Source organism: Pseudopodoces humilis, chromosome 1 (assembly GCF_049639895.1).
Source record: "Pseudopodoces humilis isolate 2021_Gansu_Grassland_sample_001 chromosome 1, ASM4963989v1, whole genome shotgun sequence".
NCBI lineage: Eukaryota > Metazoa > Chordata > Aves > Passeriformes > Paridae > Pseudopodoces > Pseudopodoces humilis.
The window spans coordinates 116,761,338-116,781,402 of record NC_142200.1 but is presented as its reverse complement, the minus strand read 5'-3'; the positions used below and the strand labels follow the sequence as shown (position 1 = coordinate 116,781,402).

The following is a 20,065-nucleotide window of genomic DNA, read 5'->3' as shown; positions in this document are numbered from 1 at the left end:
TACAGAGAAAACTCCTAATCACTTATTTCCTATAATAAAACCATGAGGCATTTACTACTTGAAGTTACAAGTTTGAAGTTACTGTGCGATCTCCTGCTCCGGTTGAACGTACGGTGAGTTTTGCTTCTGAGAAAACAGGATTGGGCCTCTGGGGCTTTAGTAATTTCACCATTCCATCTGAAATGCCTGTCTGCCAGGCTTGTGAACTGCCAAGTTTGGCTCCCTGGCTCTTGAACAGCATCAGGAGGATGAAAACCACATGAAGACTGGAAAAATGTGCAATGCCAGAGGCCAAAGAAAAGACGTGGCCAGTCAGAAAGACCATGTGCAGTTTCTGAGCTGCTGATAGAAAGAAAAGGTTCCGAGAGGAAGTTGAGAGCTCTTTTTAGACAGTTTATGTACTGTTCCATGATGTGAGTGAATTACAGTAATCATGTAAACATGATGCATGGAATGTATCTCTTCAAAGAGCTGAGTAACTACATTAAGAAGAACCTTGAGCTAACACAGGAGATAAAATTAATGACTGGACAGAAAGAATGGAGTATTATAAGACCCCAATCTTCCTTCTAAGAATGGGTGCAGATTAGAAAGTTAGCACTCACATGACTACTGTGGCACACATTTTTTGACCACGTGAAACATGTACAAATAAAACATCCTGCAGATGTTCCTTTCCTCCCTAGTCCATTTCTGTTTTGCACACACCCATTGTCTAAATACACAAGCAGAACCAACACAGGAAGAGTGGCTGTGACATCACTAGATGTACTTGGGATTCCAAAAAAGCATCTAAAATACAACTATGTTTCCAAGCATAAGCTGGAAACAGAGTTCCAAAACATATCATACTTACACTCTTTAACATATTTGAGATGTTCTAACATACATATCATATTGTATCTAAGGTTTCATCTTGTCTATAATGTATTATTCCAACACAAAATAGCAGTATCACAGTACAGCTGGATCTTGAGGGGACAGGAAATGCCAGACAACTTTAAGCTTTTTTATATTTGAAATTATGTGAATGGTACAGCTTTTCTGCAGGTATGTAACTGTTAAGATTTGGACTAGAATACCTAATTCATACTACTGACCACCTTCTTACTTTGAAGGCCATGATCTAGCCACCAGCAAAATGGATTGTTCAGGACTTATTCCCAGTTCTGTTAGTAATCACAGGACTTTGGATAAAGCACTTTGCTCTTTTTGTTGTGGTATGATTAAGTGTAGAAATAAAGTGAATCTTAAGTGATTGAAAGCTCATATCCCCAGGAATTATCCCTCTTAATGATATATGGGTATAAAATACAATACATACATGTGTCTGTATTGCATACCTCACTGATGTACAGATCCAGAATGAATATATATATATACACACACACACACACATATATATACATATATGCTAGAAGAGAAAGTGAGTGCATGCAGTCTCTCACAACAGGGATCTAGATACAATAATTAGGGAAAGCAGAGCTTCCATTTAGAAACTAAAACACATCTCGCAGTCATGCATCCTTATTTAAAAAACAGTAAAGTTCAAATCTAATGACTCTTTCCAGCAATTACATTTATGATGTAATTTATGGTATTTATTAAACTTCCAACATATGGAATGCTCCTTTTATGTCAAATTGCAAGTTTCCAAGACACACAAGTGAGTTTTATAAACTGCTACAGCAGGAACATTTAATTTTGCTGTGACTTATAAGTGGCAAGTTCTGAAGGGTTACTGGAGATTATCTCAGCTGGCTGGAGCAAACCAAAATTTGTGGATTTGATCCCTGCATGGGCCATTCACTTAAAGAGTTGGCCTCAATGACCCATGGGGGTCCCCTCCAACTCAGAATACTCTGTGATTCTGTATTGCTATAGACTGGAATTCACTTGAAGCAGAAAACCGAGCCAAAAAATTTAGTTTCTTCATATTTTCATTAACAGAAAGGACAGAAGCTCAGATCCAGAAAAACCCTTATCCTGATTCTTTATATCACATACATATAATCAAAATAAGTTGAATGAGATATGCACGTGGGCAAAGCTTTAACAAAAGGGAAGCATTAGTAGAATCTGGGCTACAAAGAAGTAATCCATTGGCCTCTCCTGCTCATCATCTTTCTGCTCTGAACCTGCTACACATCAATCTGTTCTGAAGCATTGTTTTAGTCAGTTATAAACGATTTATACACAGTCTGGTTCAAGTTAGCACATCTCATAAATAACCTAACAATATTTTGCAGTGCTAATTTTATTTCATCACTCTTGAGGATGAAATGGTGGTAACAGACCTGGTCAACTTGAAATACAAAACCCAAATGCTAATTTAATTTATGTTCTTCTGCTTACAGAAATTAAAACAAAATTAAATAACTTTGCCAATGGGGAAATATTTGCTTTTACTAGTGTTAAATCAAATAACACCTGCAAATGGAGAGATGCAGGTTTTGTTCTTTTTTCAGTCACATAGCCACTTGCAAGGAGTTGTTTATTTTTTATGTTTGGGTTTTGCTTTTTTTTTTTCCCCAAGTGAATGGTGAAGTGAAACAGAAAGCAAAAGCCAGGCACAAATAACTGCTTAATATAATATAAAAATTACTGATAGGAAGAGAAGGTAAGCATTGAAATCAACAAGTACTATATTCTACAGCAGAAAAGACTCTCCTGACAAAAAATGCATACACACTTTACAGAAAAATGTTTCTCTGTCCTCTACTTGCACAATTTCCAGTGCATGATACTTCCAAATCTGAATCAGGCTTCTTTCCTTCTCCGAGGGGAAAACTGAGGGCCCCTCTATTAATTTAAACCAAAATTGAAATTTTATCTCAAAAAAAAGGTTTCAGTATGGATATATTCTTAACTATTGATTCTGATATAATAATGCCCTCTATAAAGTTCCACTAACACTTTGTGTCTTGTATTAGGAAAAAAAATCTATAAAAAATCAAAAGCTCAGCCACAGCAGTTTTAGTAATACTGTAGTAAGTGGTTTTTAAGCAGTATAACTGTTTCAAAAACATGATGGTAAAGTGTCCATATGCTTGTCAGAACTTGAAAGATGAAAACACTTTCAAATTTTTCATATATATATATATATAATTTATTTATATATATATATATATATATACACATCCCAAAATGCTTCACATAAGAAGGTTTTATGTATGTAGTAAATTTATTAAACTGGGAATACTGTACATGTTCCTTAGACTACAACATTTACAACATTCAAGCAAAAAATATGGTGGGAATGTTAGAATGTAATTAATAGCCTTACTTTTAAATAATTTTCTTCATGTTTTGCTTTGGTTTGTTTTTGTTTTTTTTTACTAAAGAGACAAATTCTTGACAATCAGGATAAAAACCATATGCTCATGTATTCACATCATAACTTAAAAACTTCTCTGGGACATGTGAAGTATTGCTATTTTTCATTCCATCAAAACATCTGGATTTTAGTGGTTTTACAGTACAAATGGCTTGTTCAGAGTTTAGCCTTTACCCATTTAAAAAAAATTTATACCCCATTCCATTCTCATCACATGGCTAGCATATGTTTCATGCCAACTTTATTCAAGGCCAAAACCTATCGTAACTCATCAGGCCAACGAATTACTACAGGAATGTAAAGCAAAGCAGGACAAAAAAAAAATCCAATCAAGTCAGTCAAAAAAAATCCCCTAAAAAAATTCCACATTATTCTGAGAAGTGAAGAGATAAATTACTATCAGGTTCCTGTTTTTTCTCAGGAGGTCATCATAACCAAAGAGGTGAAAAAAAAGAAATAGAGGATGAATAAGTTAGCTTAGTTTCTGTATGATCTGTCAAAGCAAGTACAGTTTTCCAAAATAAGTAGATCAGATAAGAGCAAGGAAGGAATGCAGATTATTGAAATATTTCTCTTTCCAACAAAATACCAAAACAAAACAAACCAGCATACCCCATAGAGGCACTGTTGAAAACATGGTTGCTTAAGCCTATTCCATTTCCCAGCACATTTCCTCCTGAGATTTGCTCACCATTTGCCTCTTATTTCCAATAAAACTTGGAAATAGCAGAAGTATAAGATCATCATTCTTCATCTCCTTTTATTTATAAGGAGAGGGACACAAATTAGAAACTATTTTTAAGAAAACCACTTTTGGGCAGGTGATACAATCTTTTGTTGTTTGCGTTTGTTTTTTTCAGTAAAGGCCTCAAGTATTATAGGGTAGACCCTAATTTGTCTCTTCCAGCTTTGTGGCAAAAGGTTTTCTGTAACTGTCTTTCATTTTCCTGGGTTTCTTATGGTTATAAAATTCAATCATTGCTACTTAACATTAGTATTGTCTCTAAGGCAGTGAGAAGACAACTTCCTCTGCACTTCTGACATTTCGCTAAACTAGCAATGAGCCACCCAATTCACAAATACAGCAATGTTTTCTTCACAAATAAACATGTGAGATTATTTTATCAATTTAATTTGGGTGAAAACTGATGCGGTTTCACCTGAGGCAAAAAAGCAGCCCATAAGCTTTGGACAGTACAGACTACCAAAGAACAGAACACAGAATGACACTGTCAAGGGACAACATGGAAGACAGACTAGGATTTCTTGTAAAAGGCCACCTTAACAGAAACAAGAAAGGTCAGGCTCATAAAGCAGATTTATAAAGACAGCAACTCAAAACAAATATGCCCACCTCAAGTCTGAAATGCCTCAGCAAAGTGCCCCTTACCCCTCAAGTGCCAAACCTACACTAGATAATCCTTTGCTGATCACAATTTTCACACTCTTTCAAAAAGTAAAGAACAGTGGCAAATCTAAGCACTTTAATTCCAGAGAATCACGTGGATTATCAGTGTTGTGGCACACAATGGTAACTGATGGTTCTTCATGGCCTGCTTTCCTTGAAAGCTTTAAAAGTCTTTCCCTAGACACTTCACTTTCAAGTAAATCAATTTCTAACACTGGGAAACATACAAAAGAAGCTTACACTAGCAACCTTAATTCCGTCTTTTGCAACTATGCATTATTTACACAGCAGTCAAGTGATCAAACACTGTTTTTCACTGGACATCTGCAATGGTGCAAAGCAAGGCAAAAGTTCAGAAAATAATAAAAAATATAATGAAGGAACATATTTCCTTACATTCTTTTAGCTGTGTATGTCAAAAGGTAAACAGTAACCAAAGACAGCAAGCAAGCAAAGTTAAGTTTCTAGCTAATGCTCCAGAAAAAAGATCATAATGAGAGTATTTTATCCCTGTTTTCAAGACAGTGATGCTAAGGGAATGAGCACTGCCAGAAGGTCAAGGGAGGTGATCCTGCCCCTCTGCTCAGCTCAGCCCTCTTGAGGCTACATTTAGAGTGCTGTGTGCAGTTCTGGGCTCCTCAATACAAGACACACAAGCAGCTTCTGGAACAGGTCCAGCAGACAGCTACAAAATTGGTCAAGGGTCTGAGGAATCTTTCTTACAACAAAAGCCTGAGGGAGCTGGGCCTGTTCAGCCTCAAGAAGAGGCAACCAAGAGGAGAGCTCATTCATCTGTATAAAATATCTAAAAGGTCACTGTGAAGAGCATGGAACCAGGCTCTTCTTTGTGCTGCCAACCACTAGGACAAGAGGGAAGGGGCAGAAGCTGATGTACAAGAAGTTCCATCTGAATATGAGGAAGAACTTATTTACTGCATGAGTGACTGCACACTGGAACAGATTGCTCAGAGAGGTTGTGGAGTCTCCCTCACTGCAAATATTCAAAAACTATCTAGATGCAATCCTGTGCCTTGTGCTCTAGGATGACCCTGTCTGAGCAGGGAGGTTGGACCAGATGACCCATTGTGGTCCCTTCCAACCTCACTCAGCAATTCTGTGAGTTCATAATAGCGTGAGCTGTTTTAAAGAAGGTCCTATTCCTCTTTCTGACAACATGCTCCCTCCACTTCTACCAATTCCAGCATTCCTCAAACCCTTACACAAGACACAGACACAGCAGAGGATAACCAAACAAAAAAACTGCTTAACCTGCCAGATATATGAGTTAAATCAACTCACAGAGCTGACAGAAGGCATGAGAGGGGAGCAGGATTTCCCCACATACAGCTGCAAAAACTTACATCTGCCAAAACTTACATCTGCCTAGCTGCCAGACAAAGTGTACTTTAAATATATGCCACATTCTGGAACTGATCTCTCATTATCTGGGTATCAAATTTGTAAATACATGCAGTTCTAAACTGCAAATATGACCAGCATCCTTTTTTATGTCTGAAGTCAACATGAGCTGTTTTTGGAACACATGAGGAAATGCTAAGGACTTGGAAAACTTCTGGCAGTAACCTGTGAATTAGCTCCTACCTGCAACATGGAGATAATCATATCCTTCTCACCATTATGATTAAATACTTGTGAGAGTTATAGTTATCAGAGCAATCACTGCTATAGAAAAGCTACAGAAAAAAATGACTACCTGTCTACACTGCCAAGCTCACTAGCCTTGTAAATGAGGCCTAGCATAAGAATAAAATAAAGTACTCTGTAGCCACTCATAATTTAACATGGCTTATTCTAAAAGCCCAATGAAGGAGAAAACCTGTGGAAAAAATTATGTCAGGATATACATAAACGCTGGAAGGGCTAAAATAGATTCACAGAAGACAGACTCCACAATCCAAATGTTCTTTTTACACCTCTAGGAGCATTTCATTCTAAGAAGCCTTGGAATCCACAGAGATATAGGTGAAACACTCACTGTTAATTCTGTTTATCTGCAGAGGTTATTTCTCAGCAAAAACATAAATGAACCAGTGATAATGAAAAAAGCCTGGAATGTCATAACAGCACACAGTGCGACACAAGCCTTCACACAGCCAACGACTAGGACAGGGAGGGAACTGCCAATCCTGAGAGCACATAGTCTTAGGTGATAACTAAGGGAAAAGAGCAGGAACAACAGCTCCATCCCCCCACATCTGCCTATCTGCTGACATCTTCAGAGACTGGAGTGATGGGGATACAACATGCCAAGGCAGAACTCAGCAGAGCTGGAGAGCTTATGCTATTTGGCAAGCCCAAGAATCTGATAGAAGTGCTTCTACTAACAGTCTCTGCCTCCTAAAACTGTAATATTACAATCTATGATGAGTAAGAAAAATGTATACAAGTATGCTTTACAACAAACCTGTGCATTTAATTAGACTTGGAAAGCCTGGGTTTAATTTTTCTCTTTACCAGACATCCTCTGTGTCTGAGGCAAGCCACATTGCTACCACAAGTACCGATCCTTCCTCCACAGAGTGGCAAAGATGAGACTTCATGAGAGAAGAGGAGAATGCACATGCTAAAGTTTGAGAGACACTCAGACAGAACAGTGATGAACATTCCAGAAAAGCCCAGAGAAGTGTGTCCTCAATATTAATTCATTTTCACTAATGACACAACTTGCAATACATCTCAGTAAAAGCTGTCAAACTATCAAAGGACATAAACAGTTCACTTTGAAATAAAAACACATAAATGTCGAAACAACTGCAATACATAAACATGAAAAAAATTCCTCTACCATTTGCTTGGTGCTCTTGATAACAGCAGTGCATCCCAATTAGTGTATCAAAAAACATATGAGAACACAAATACAGAAGACAGGCACTCAAAGACTGCAAAGCCAAAATTTCTCAATTCTCACAACTGCCTACTAGAGCACAGTCCTGTCCAATCACCTGTTCCAAACCTCCACCTTTTTCAAACTCAGGTCTACTGGCAGCAGGTTTTAAGACCAAACAAATTCCCACCCCTCTGGGCTGACACGCTGAGCTGCACGAGGTGTCTCATCAAGCAACACACCAGCAGCTCTTTGTCTCACACCATGAGAGACGCATGGTTCCAGCTTCTCCTTTGACCCGACCTGCAAAACAAGAGAAGTTGCAGCACGCTGCAGGGCAAGAGCACAGAGGCTCTACCTGGCATCCTGCCAGCCAGCTCTAGCAGATTTTGGTACTGTGGTGTTTTATATATAGCAAGAAGCAGGTCCCAGCCTTCTGCTCAAGCTTCAGATTTCCAAATGGTGTGAGGAGTAATTGCTTGTAGAGCAGGCTAATTCTGAAGTGAAAGAGGGCACAGGCAATGGTGTGAGCAATACTGGCAGAGATGCCTGACGTCAATCAGCAAGGAAAAAAATGGAGTATCTATGGATTGTCACAAGAGTTAAAACAAGACTATTTCAGACTGAAGGAGGAAAAAAAAAAACCAAGGCAAAAAGTGCATGAGACTGGATCTTCACCCCTTTGATTTTTTACATTTTTAGTGTCTCCCGCTATCCTGTTTCCACCTACATGTGTGCACCTGCAAGTATCTATAACCGCATAAGGGTTATTTATGGCACGTTACCGAAACTGAAGACACTAACTTTAGCCTTTCAAAATACTCCTCACAGAGCCCAGAGAGCACAAGAGGAGCAAGGAAAATGAGAAGTCAAGTATATAACCTTGCAGACCTTGCAGGTAGAATTGCTCTACCATATCAATATTGGATAAAATACAACTTAAAGAAACAAATGTCCACATCAGAGCAAAAAAACAAACAAAAAAAAAAATCCAAGAACGCAAAACAAATAAAACAGAAAGGGTAAAACCTTCAGAACCTAAAATCCGACAACCACTACTAGGTGTAAGGCTGAAAACTAACACAAAATTCTCACTAAGATCTCTTCCATTCTCTCATAATAGAAGTATTATGACTGAAGAGAAGGCTTTTACTTAAATAAATTGAGAATGTTTTAAGAATTTAAGTACTATTCAAAAAACACTACGAACCAATTAACACACTTACTTAAAAAAAAAAATTTAGAAAAAAAAAATTTAAAGAAAAATATTATGTACTTACTATCATTTAGTGTCGTGAAGTCCAAGAATCGATATTCATAGCAAACATCTATTTTGGTTTCTACCTGGGGCCTCTTCAAAGTTGAATATATATTACCAGGTCGTTTTTCATCATGCTTCTCTAATTTGTTCAATCCACAACCCATTTCAGCAGTTCCTGTTATAAAGAGGTAGGGAAAAGGGAAAATGCATAAATATGATTAACTATGAGTTTTTTCTTTCTGGTTTCATGCCCCACACTAGTACATTAGGGTGATTTTTAATTTTTAAATACAAGTTGACTACAAACTACTTAAAACTGTGTAATTAAATAAATGCTCAGATAGTAACTGAAGTATATATTACTAATATCTATCCGCAGGCATACTATTATTTTATTGGAAAACTGACAGTTAAATGTATGTATTTTGCATCTTTCAAATGTATTCAATGGTACATTCTGGAAGATATGTATTCCATTATAAAAAGCAGCTGAAAATGCAAAATAGCTTGCTAATATTAAGGTTGTCAACTTAGTAACAATTTCTATATATGCAGTTACTAAGAGAGCACCTAGTATTAACTTTTACACAGATCTCTGTAATATTCAAATTAATATCTACCCTTGTAATTCAATGGAAAAAGCTAGTTCTCTCTGCAGAGAACTACCTGCATTTCCAAAACAACCTCACTTCCTCACACCTCCTTTTTTTAGGAAATAATGGCACTTAACAAATCTGTCCTCAAAACAGAAGAGACACATGGCCACAGAACTGCATTAGATAAATCTAGTTCTCTTCAATAAGCTTCCAGCCTACAACATTTTAAAGGATTACTCTTGACAACCATTCCTGCTACACATTAAATGTTTCTCAATACCCCGAACATTACAGCTCATCTGAGTATGAAAGAATAGAAGAATTACTTGGTGAAAATATCCAGATGATCCAAACCCTATAATTCCTCTCAACAACTCTGTTGGGGCTCAGGCAAATTATTCCAACCATCAGCAAGTACAAAAAACACAAGTATGAAGACACACCATGTAGGCACCTGAGGTTTTTCATAACAACCCACCCAACATCCTGCCTACACAGAGAAACTTACGCTCCGAGGACAGGGAGGGAAATACAGAATAAACACCAGTAACAAAGAGTGGCTCCCACAGGCCACCCCAGACACTTCAAGGCATGGGATCCATTCTCTGTAAACACACTGCATGGAGCATCAGGAAGGTCAGTGTCACAGCCTCCCTTCAAGCTCTGACACACAGCAGAGAGCACCTGAAGAAGTTCAGCCACATATCTGGACTGCCTTTACCTTGACAGTTTATAAACCTAAAGTAGAGAATGAAAACCTTGTTCAAGTTCACCATCTCCAAAGAGCTACTTGTAAGCTTACGCCTCAGCTCCAGCCCCAAGAGCTTAGAAAGTTAGCAAAATATATACCCCAATGTACTTGGAAACTATTTGCAGAAAATTATCTACATTTTTATTTATATTTATTTTTTTTAATTTATTTTATTTATCCCATGCTTTAACTTTTATAAATTTTGTCCCTCCCTCATACTTCCTTGTGAAATCATTCTTATTAATAGTTACCAAATCCCTTGCTGAATTTTGCTATGATAAATGCGTTCAAGTCCTATTCTGCCATTTCCTAGACAGGATCTCTGCTCCCTTCATCACCCCACTCACTCTCATTTGCATCACTGTTCTCATTTCTCTACATGAACACAGGTGGCCATATGCTCAAAATGAGTTCTTAACAAGGCTTATGAAAATAACATTCATGCTTCCCTGTCTCTACTGCAAATAATATACCTACTGCATCTAAAACCATCATTCACAGCTGAATCATCACATTCACAGTTTACTGTCAATTTCCTAGCAGACAAAGAACATGTTTCTTCTTATTTTTATCTAAAACAACTAACTGAGAAGTTTCCAACTCATCCCTCATAACTTTGCTCTATTTCTTTGTGCTCCTACTGCTCAGTAATAGCCTCACGCCATTCTCCAGCATCCTTGGAAGAAGGAACTGGAAGTCTTTCTGGGCTAAACAATGCCACCCACCTTCTTATCATGTGCAAAGTCCATAAATGCACACCAACATCTTCCTGCAAAGTCCCTAATAAATAGATCAAAATAGGACTGAACAACACATTGAACTAGAAAAAAGTAACATAGTAAATATCTGATCACACAGAACCTGGAAGCAGAAAAAAAAATTTGCTATAAAAACCTCTAGCATCGAGAAAAAAGGATGATGTGTCATTTGTATTCCTGAAGTTTCAACATTTGGTGGACTCATCCAGCAGAAAACAACCTTCCCTCATTATTTTGAAAGAAAGGTAAAAGCTAATTTAAGAATTTCTGTCAATGAAATCAAGGTTTGCAGGCTCTTTTTTTAAAATTTGGAATTTAAGGTTAAAAATCCTCATAATCTTTTTATGCTCCCAAAGTGATATTTTCCACTTTTTTTTTTTTTTTTTTTTGGTAGTGACAACTATTACCATTATAAGATTACTCTTTCATATATACAGCAGTTTCTTCTTTTGCCTGTGCAAAATTATTTGCTTCAGTCTAAAAGTTATTTAATATATTAACATGTATTGCATATTGATGAGCCTAGCAATACACTATGTATTTTTCCATGAACTATAGTGGAACATCCAGCAGTATACTTGTGCCAGTGATTAATTAAGATAGCAGTAAGTGTTAGCAAGTGTACCAAATTTCTTGTTTCAGCGATGGCCCAGTAATTCTTACCCATCATAACTACACAGCATTTTTGTAAGGAAAAAAATTCCATTTCAGAGGTCATTCCACTGCAGTGCCTGCAACCTTTAGTTGTACAAATAGTCTGAAATCCACAGAACTCTTAGACAGTGATGGCTGCAGAAGGAGGCCTTGGGGACTCCGCATTTCACATCACGGAGAGTTTTGCATTCTTTCCCAAACTGGGGCGAAAGTGCTAAAAAATAAAAGCCTGTGCTTCCAGCAGCAGCCACGGACACTCTGCTGTGCCCCCCCTCCAGCAAACAATTCCTTCACCCTCACTACCCATGTGAGCAATGACCTCTGCAAACAAAGACAACCCACAAGTCATTCAGCATGAGCTACCTGCCCACTTGGGAATGGAAGGAAAACATGCTTTTTTTTGTTATTAATTCCCTGAGTGACTGCTTCCTAGATGACTGATTTTCACCTTTGTGCTGTTTAGCTAAAACTTCAAACAGTATCCTTGAGGATAAAGGCTCCCTCACATTTTAAGTATAGGCAATTATGTTACTTAAAGCATGCATATGGAAAATGATGATGAAAAGAGATGCTTTCACTTGAAAAAAATGAGGGATCAGGGGAAAAAAATAATTTTCACAAAATCACAATCTTCTCCCCTATAATTAGAATGCAAGTGCTACAGCAGCAGAAAACAAATCTTAGAAAATAAAGTTCCTACTTTAACAGAGGACTCTAAGCATGAACATAATTCCACAGAGGTAAAGTTTTCTCAAATATACTGATGATGTGTGTATGACAAGTCATCACTCAATCACCAAATTCTGCTCAAAGTTATCCCACAAACGCCCTTCTGGGACAGCTTGCTTTATAACCTTTCAAAGGCTTTTAACATCAGTTAATACCACCTTTCTTTCATTTGCAGCAAAGTTAGTGCTATTCAGAGTCTTTCCACCACCATCTAAAAGTATCTCCTTGCTTTTCACTTAAAAATCTACTTGTCAACAAGACATTATTCACCTTCTTAATTTTCTACATTGCAGTTATCAAAGAGTACTGTAAGAAATGTTCATCACTGATGCATTCAAAGTAATCTAAACCCACTTCAATGCACATTTTCAGAAGGTGTATTACTTTGCTTTAAGACATGCTTAAGGTGACCATACGACATAGATTTATCCTGGCTTTCCATACCTGCATGTGAATTCCACTTTTATTCATATAAAACCAAAATATTATCACTAATACTCACTTTTTAGTAAATTGAAAAACAATCCTTCAAAGACACTGCCAAATTTTCTAATTATTTTTGCTCTGCAGTAGGTTCTAAGACAAACACTTTCTTTTTCATTTATGCAGAAATTAATTATCAACTCAGAAGTTCTATACTTAAAAAAAAAAAACTTGAAAAAGTAACATTTAATGAAGAACATTAACCACTAAAATTATAATTTAGCTACAGGCTTTTACAATTACACATGCCAGAAAAATTAATTCTGTCCACAAACTCACTTAGATTGCAAATTCATTTTACATGTGCTCTATGATCTTGCTGATCTCAAACTGTTCATGTGTTCAGCCACGTGATAAAACCAGAACTGAAACCCAAATCTCACAACAGATTGGGTTTTTTCAGTCTGCATCTTCATTTTAATTACGTAAAGCATCAAGAATAGAAGGTATGCTGAGTTGCAGAACAACTGCAAAGCCTAGTCAATTAATTCCTCAGCTTCTCTTGCGAAGGACAGCAAAGGCCTTCACTGGTTAGGAAAGGAGCAGCATGTTTCTGCAAACTGAATACAGAGTTTAACCCAGGATTCATATATCCCAAACAAACACCCAACCCACAAGCTGCAGAATAAACCTCTTGCTGCCACCTCCTCCTCCCCAGTATTGTCCTGCATTGTATGCTTCAGGAGCAAAGGAGTTCTGGGGAGCATCTGGAAGTACAGGCCAGAAACGCATCCCAGCATGTCAAATGACCTGCCCCTGAATGCCCCTTCTCAATACAAGTTTTATTGAAACCAGTACCATCCTTTGCCATAAAAAAAAGCCAAAAAGATTACAACAAATTCTAGTCAACAAGGAAAAAAAAAAAAAAGCCAGCATTATTTCTACTTTTATCACCACTATGATCCATGAAAATGAATGTATCTTGAATGTATCAGCAATTTTTACAGCTCTTTTCAGAGATACGTCAAGTTCTGAACTGATGATCTCTGAACCTCAGCTTTGCTAAAATACCCTCTTGCAGCTTGAATTTGCTTTCTCACATTGCTAGTGTGTGTTCAAAACAGATGAAATACAAGAAGTTCAGAATTAGCAAAGAAAAAGGATAAAATAATACCATGTAACTAACAAATTCTTTTCTTGTTAACAGTGCTTCAGGCCCCAGGATTCCTTTTCAGAAGGAAAAGAGCATAAAGAAAAGAAGAAAAAACAATAAAACCCTTCCTTCTATCTGATTTTCTTTTGGGGGTATATTGGGGAACAAATGAGGCTAATTTTCTGATTTATTGATCCATCCTTTCATGAAACTCTATAACAATCTATCTCCAAGGAATAATAATGAAAATTACACTGAAATGTAACAGAGCCGCATGGCTAATGGAAGCCTGAATAGATTACCAGAATAAGTAATTTAAGGGATGCTTATCAACTAAGTACATATTGGCTAAATAGTTTATTTCAACTAATCAATGCATAATGTCAATGACTACTTAGAGGGATGATTTGAAAATAATTCCAAAACAATTCTTTTAAATACTTATAATCTTAGAGTCAGCTGCTAAGCATATAGCATTAGACTGAATATTCTAGCAAATGTGTAAGTGAAATACACTACCAGCTGAAATAGGAACAAGGTAATTTTAGTACTTACAATGGCATCCAAGGAAAAAGTACTGTATGGAAAATTAATGCTTGTCAGCTTGTTTTTAAGCAAAATTAGTGAGACCAAGCTTGCATTAACATATTTAAAGCATTTATGGGCCAGGACTAGTGAACGTATTTTGTAAGCTTTATCATGAATTAATTTATTTTTTAAAATACATACCCTAGGTTACTGCTAACCTTTTCACAAAATATAGAATATAGTATTCTTACTGATGAATGCAGCAGCTGGAAAACAAGATAACTGCAATGTATTAATAGGTGTTCTCTCTTGATTTTGGTTAAGACCTTTCATCTTCATTCTTCCTTCCATGGGTAATACTTGGGTACCTCACAGGGATGCTGGAAGGCATTTACAAATAATTACAAGACTTCACATTTGTTGTGTAGTAATGAGACATGCTTATTTTCTTAAACCCTCACTCCTGCAATCCTGACCTTTCCATTTTCAAAATAATAAGCACTTCATTCTCAGTTCACTTGCTGGCATGTGGTCACTTAATGCTTGCATCTTTCCCAGTCTATAGAGTGTTTAGTCCCCCACTCAGCTCTAAACAAACCCTGAGAGCGCTTGCAAATTATAGTCAAGCCCCTTTCCTAGCTTAGTTAAAGCAATGAAGCAGAGGAGGAACAACACGGCAAAAAAAACCAGCATAACCAAAGCAGAGAATTAAAAGCACCAGACCTGACAAACTGGGTGTACAGGTAAACAAAGAAAGCAGAATAGGATGCCAGGATGACCCTTTGTCAGTTCCCAGAAAAAAAAGCCATGCTCCTGACTTCTCATTTTTCCCATCCTGACTTACCACTGCACAAATTTTTTTTGTGAGATTACACCATCTAAGAGGGAAATTCCTTACAAAGAGATACCCACTTAGTCTTTTTTTTCAATAGTATTACCAAACAGGAAGATAAGTAAGCATATATTTAATAAATACTGCAACAGTTTTTATTTGTGTGGAAGGATCTGTGCTTAAGTAACTAATGTTTACCAAAAAATTTGAAAAACTTATAGATACAAGGAACAATTAACATAAATCAGTCCCATCCACTGTCAGATATTACAGCTGACCAGTTTTTTTTTCACCACATACTTATGAATTTGACCAGTGCTGTCAGGATGTTAGACTTGAGGCTGATAACTAAATCTCAGCTTACAGGAAGGTTGGTGAAAGAATAATCCCAGATTTATCCTTTATGATTGATTTGATTTAAATTAAACTACAGAGCAACCCAAGTAAATCTGCAATTACAGTTTTCAATTTCAAAAAGCAAATCTTAAAAACTAAGGAATTAATTAGTGAGATGAACAGGAATGAGCAATCGGAGGATGTAAGCACAGGGGAGGTCTGGAACATGTTTAAACTACAATATGAGTATCTGCAGAACTTGGAACCCAAGGAAGTGAGAGAAGAATTCATAAGAAGGTTTCCAGACACAGTGAGATGAATTACCTAATAAAGAAAGAAATGTAGAATAAGCAAAGAGCCTAAGGGACAGGAACAAAGTTCTGCAGAGGAACAGCCTCAGATCAAGAAACATCAGCATAAAATGAAATGTGCCAGAAGCCAAGGCAAGCTGGAGAAGCCAAAGATACCACAACTCAACAGAAGCAGAACACAAATCAGGACTAATCTGGATTCATACCAAGAATTCTGGAGGACCTGTCATGATGAACTGCAGCCCAAATTTCTAGAATTAAAAACCAAACTATTTCATTGGGTTTGGTACTGTCTCCCAGGGAAACAAGAAAATGTACTGACTATACAAAAAAAAACAGTGAAAAACATAATTTGGCTCATTAAGACAATTGCTAGTCTAGCTTCCAGAGTTTCTAAGCTTAAGGAAGAAAGCAAAGTAATACATGGATAACTACAAGTAATACATGAATACAGATTCGGTAAAGTTAGAACAGACTACCCTGACAGGTCTTGTAAACACAAGTCACAAAGAAAGCATAGCACTAGAACGCAGCATGTCAAATAACATACCACCACGATAACATGATTGCAACAAACTCTTATTAGGTACTACTGCTCTCATTTCAGAGTTCACATCACCATTTTGGGCTCAACTCTGCTGCCCTGCAGAACAGACTTTGCTCTGTGCTGTCCCTGGGCCTGCAAGTCACCAGGCCACCTCTGTGGGCTCCCTGCCACCAGCCATACTTAAACACCTCTAGGGAAACAGAGCTGGTTTGTGTGGGTGGGTGTCTGTGGGCACGTGAGCAACAGGGTGGGAGGAAGAGGAGCAAACAAGATCAGAGAGAACTGGTGAAGAATTAAGGAAAAATTGCGCTAGCGGTAGGGAGCGATGTGAGGAACAGTAGGTTGGTGGGAGACCCTTGCTTCCCACATCACTCCGTAACACTCATCCAAAATATTTAATACTTGGTGTTGGTAACATACCATGATGATTTTTTGCTTTCAGTAAAGCAAAAAATTCAGATCATACCACATCTTTCTACATAATACTTTTAGGTGGTGTATTTTTTGGTCAAGATAACAAAGTGTTAATGTCACTGAACAATGCACAGGTAAAATTTTGCCAAAATACCATGTGCAAATGTGAATGCTAAAAAAGACTTAGAGAATTACTATCAAGAATGTAAGAAATCACAGCAGCTTAGAAAATAAAGAAAATGAAGACTGAATTAACCTGACAAAAGCATGCACAGGAATGTTAGATATGAATCCAACTTTCTTTTAAAGTTAACCCCACACCACTCTAAACCCACAGAAAACAGGCATGAGAAACAGATGCATATTGCAATGTATGCACAGCTGTTTAATGACAGTGAGTAAAACCATAGTAAAACACAAAATTACACACTTGATAGTCCTATGTTTACTGCCTTTTGCTAGTTTGCCTTGGAGTAGAACCCCAGCCACCTGATGAAGGCAAAAAGTAAAGTAAATCACTAGTGCTAGGTCTGAAGCTGTGGGATCTCACATGAAGCTAGGTATAGAATAATAGTTTTGTGAGTATTTTTTACTTACTTCAGAGAGAGACTTGATCAATTTTGATTTTTATTCTTCACAAGTCTGTGACCCCAGCTTTTCTACCACAGAGTCTAAGACAAATTCATTATACCCAATATGGTATTTGTGTTTCCTAGTACCACAGCGCAGAACTCCCTTAGGTATTTAATCACAGCTGTATATACTCATTTCATGCTTCCTTCTCAGACTGGGGAATGCCAACATTCAAGAAGTGGAAAGCCCCTTGTCTAATGTAACTTACTTGAGGTTAAACTAGATTCCTACAATAACCCTTCATTCTGAGACTTTTCTTTTTCCCTAGAAAAAAACCAGAAATTAAATACATGTATGTGACCACTAGCATTGTTTTAAAGAAGGTTATTGCCACTAACTTGCTATTCAATACCAGGACCTGAAATGGATTGGATTCATTAAAAAAAAGCAAACATAAAAGCAGATGAATAAAAAGATCTCCCCTTGTAAGCCAGAGGCCAGCTACATCTTGATAAGGTTATTCTCCTACAAAATAAATAAATAAATAAATATTTTTAAAGATAATGAAAATTGAAGCAGTATACAACCAGACCACAGCTTCCAAACTTAGGCTGAAAACATTAAAAAACGTTATGTCAGGTATAGTTATATTTTTATTATTTTAAATGCAGCAGTATCTTTAGCACAACCTTACCAAGACTCCAGCACCACTCCCTGTCCTGCCACACAGCAGCCTCTCATTCAGCTCGGTCTCTGGTCCGAGCCGGGAGCGCTCTGGAGGGAAGCACGCTCAGGCGTAATGGAGAACAAATGTCTCCCGTTAATTATTAGACTAAGCCGAAAGTATCAAAGAAGAACAGTAAAGTCCATCCAACTAAAACAACAAAATTCCCCTTTTCCAGAAATACACGGGCTGTAAGAAGAGGCTGTTGTGATAAGAATTCAGATAAACCTGAGAGAAGAGAGACGTACTTCACACCCAGACGTACAAATGCTGAACCACTGTCACCCTGCCTCTTTATCTTGAAAGCAAACCGTGCTGAAACAATATCAAGAACTTGAAAAAGCAGTAGAATTAGAAAACAGCGACTGTAAAATCCCAGACCCCAGCCAGCCACACGATGGCACGGCACCGCCGCCTCCAGGTGCCCGGCATGTGAGGAGCGGCGCCGGGCTGGGCGGGCAGGCGGGCGCCCTCCCGGCTCCCCTCAGAGCTCCCTCCTCTCCCGGCTCTGCCTCACCGCGGCGGGGGCTGGACGCGGACAACCATCCCAATGTCTGGAAGCGACTGCCGGCGATGCCGCCTCCGGTCCGCCCCGGCCACGAGCAGCCCGGCGGAGCCCGGCAGTCTCCGCACCCATGGGCTGACAGGACGGCACCGCCCGCCAGCTCCACCGCCCTCCCGGGCGGACTCCGCTCCGGCCCCTCGGCAGGACCGCAGCGAGCGGACCCCTCCGGAGCACTGCACAGCCCGGAACCCGTCCGGGGAGCGGGCGGAAGGCAGTGTCCCCCAGCCCCGGGCTCCAGCAGCCCCTCCGAACCCGGGAACGCCGAACAGCCCGCGCCCCGCTCCGAACTTCGGGAGCCGGAGGTCCAGGACGAGTCGGAGCCCAGGAGTGGCTTTCCCCGTTCAGGCGCGCCGACCCTGCCCAGAAGCAACCCCCTCCCGCCCCCTCACCAAGTTTGCCCGCCGAGCCGGTGGGGTGCGCGGCCGTACCTGGGGCAGGCAGCGGGCGAAGCGCAGCCCGGTGGTGCTGAAGGATGCCCGGCGGGCGGAGACGGCCGGCCCCGCTGACAGCGTTTCCTCCTCCTACTCCGGCTGTCGCCCGTGCCCGCCCGCCGCGCTCCGGGGCCGCTCCCCCCTCGGCTCCGCGACAGGGAGGTGCCGGGGCAGCGCCGCGCCGCCACACGGCTCCGCCGCCCGGCACAAAGTTTGTGCGACGCAGCCCGGGGCAGCGGCTCCGCTCTCGCTCGGCCCGGCCGGGGGCCGCGGCCACTTCCTCTTCCTCCGAGCGGCGGCGAGAGCCCCGCGCCCAGCCCCAGCCGCGCAGGGATGGGGCAGCCGCGCTTCCCGCCCGCTACAGCGGCACAGCCCAAAGGCGGATTGCTCCGCCCGCCGGCCAGGGCGGAAACTCCCCCACGCACTGCCCGCCTCAGCCCCTACCCCTGTACTCCCCCCATCATCGATGATGGTACAAACTGGGAGGAGTGGCCGATACCTCGGAGATGTGTGCGGCCTTTCAGAGAAACCTCATGGGTTGGGGAGTTGGGCAAAGAAGAGCCATCTCAAATTCAACAGTGGCAAATGCAGGGTCCTGCACCTGGGGAGAAAAAACCCCATGCACCAATACAGGCTGGAAGCCAATCTACTGAAAAGCAGCTCTGCAGAGAAGAACCTGGGAGTCCTGGAGGACAAGTTGCCCGTGAGCCAGCAAAGAAGCCAATGGAATCCTGGCATGCATCAGGAAGAGCATTGCCAGGAGGTCAAGGGAGGTGATCCTGCCCCTCTGCTCAGCTCAGCCCTCTTGAGGCTACATTTAGAGTGCTGTGTGCAGTTCTGGGGTCCTCAATACAAGACACACAAGCAGCTTCTGGAACAGGTCCAGCAG

The 20,065-nt window shown here is 39.7% G+C and overlaps 1 protein-coding gene across 6 annotated transcripts in view; it reads right to left on the bottom strand.

The window, feature by feature from the left end:
• RFTN1 (raftlin, lipid raft linker 1) overlaps positions 1 to 19,292 on the bottom strand; it is a 96,889-nt gene extending 77,597 nt beyond the window's left edge. Inside the window, exons 1-2 of one of the 6 annotated variants that reach the window (XM_005518932.3) lie at positions 19,174 to 19,292; positions 8,871 to 9,026 (exon numbers count right to left, since the gene is read on the bottom strand). In XM_005518932.3, the coding sequence (XP_005518989.1) occupies positions 8,871 to 9,015 (145 nt within the window). In that variant the 5' untranslated portion in view covers positions 9,016 to 9,026; positions 19,174 to 19,292. The other 5 variants (XM_088065271.1, XM_088065277.1, XM_014248789.2 and 2 more) reach the window with 5 other exon arrangements.
• Positions 19,293 to 20,065: the final 773 nt, after the last annotated feature.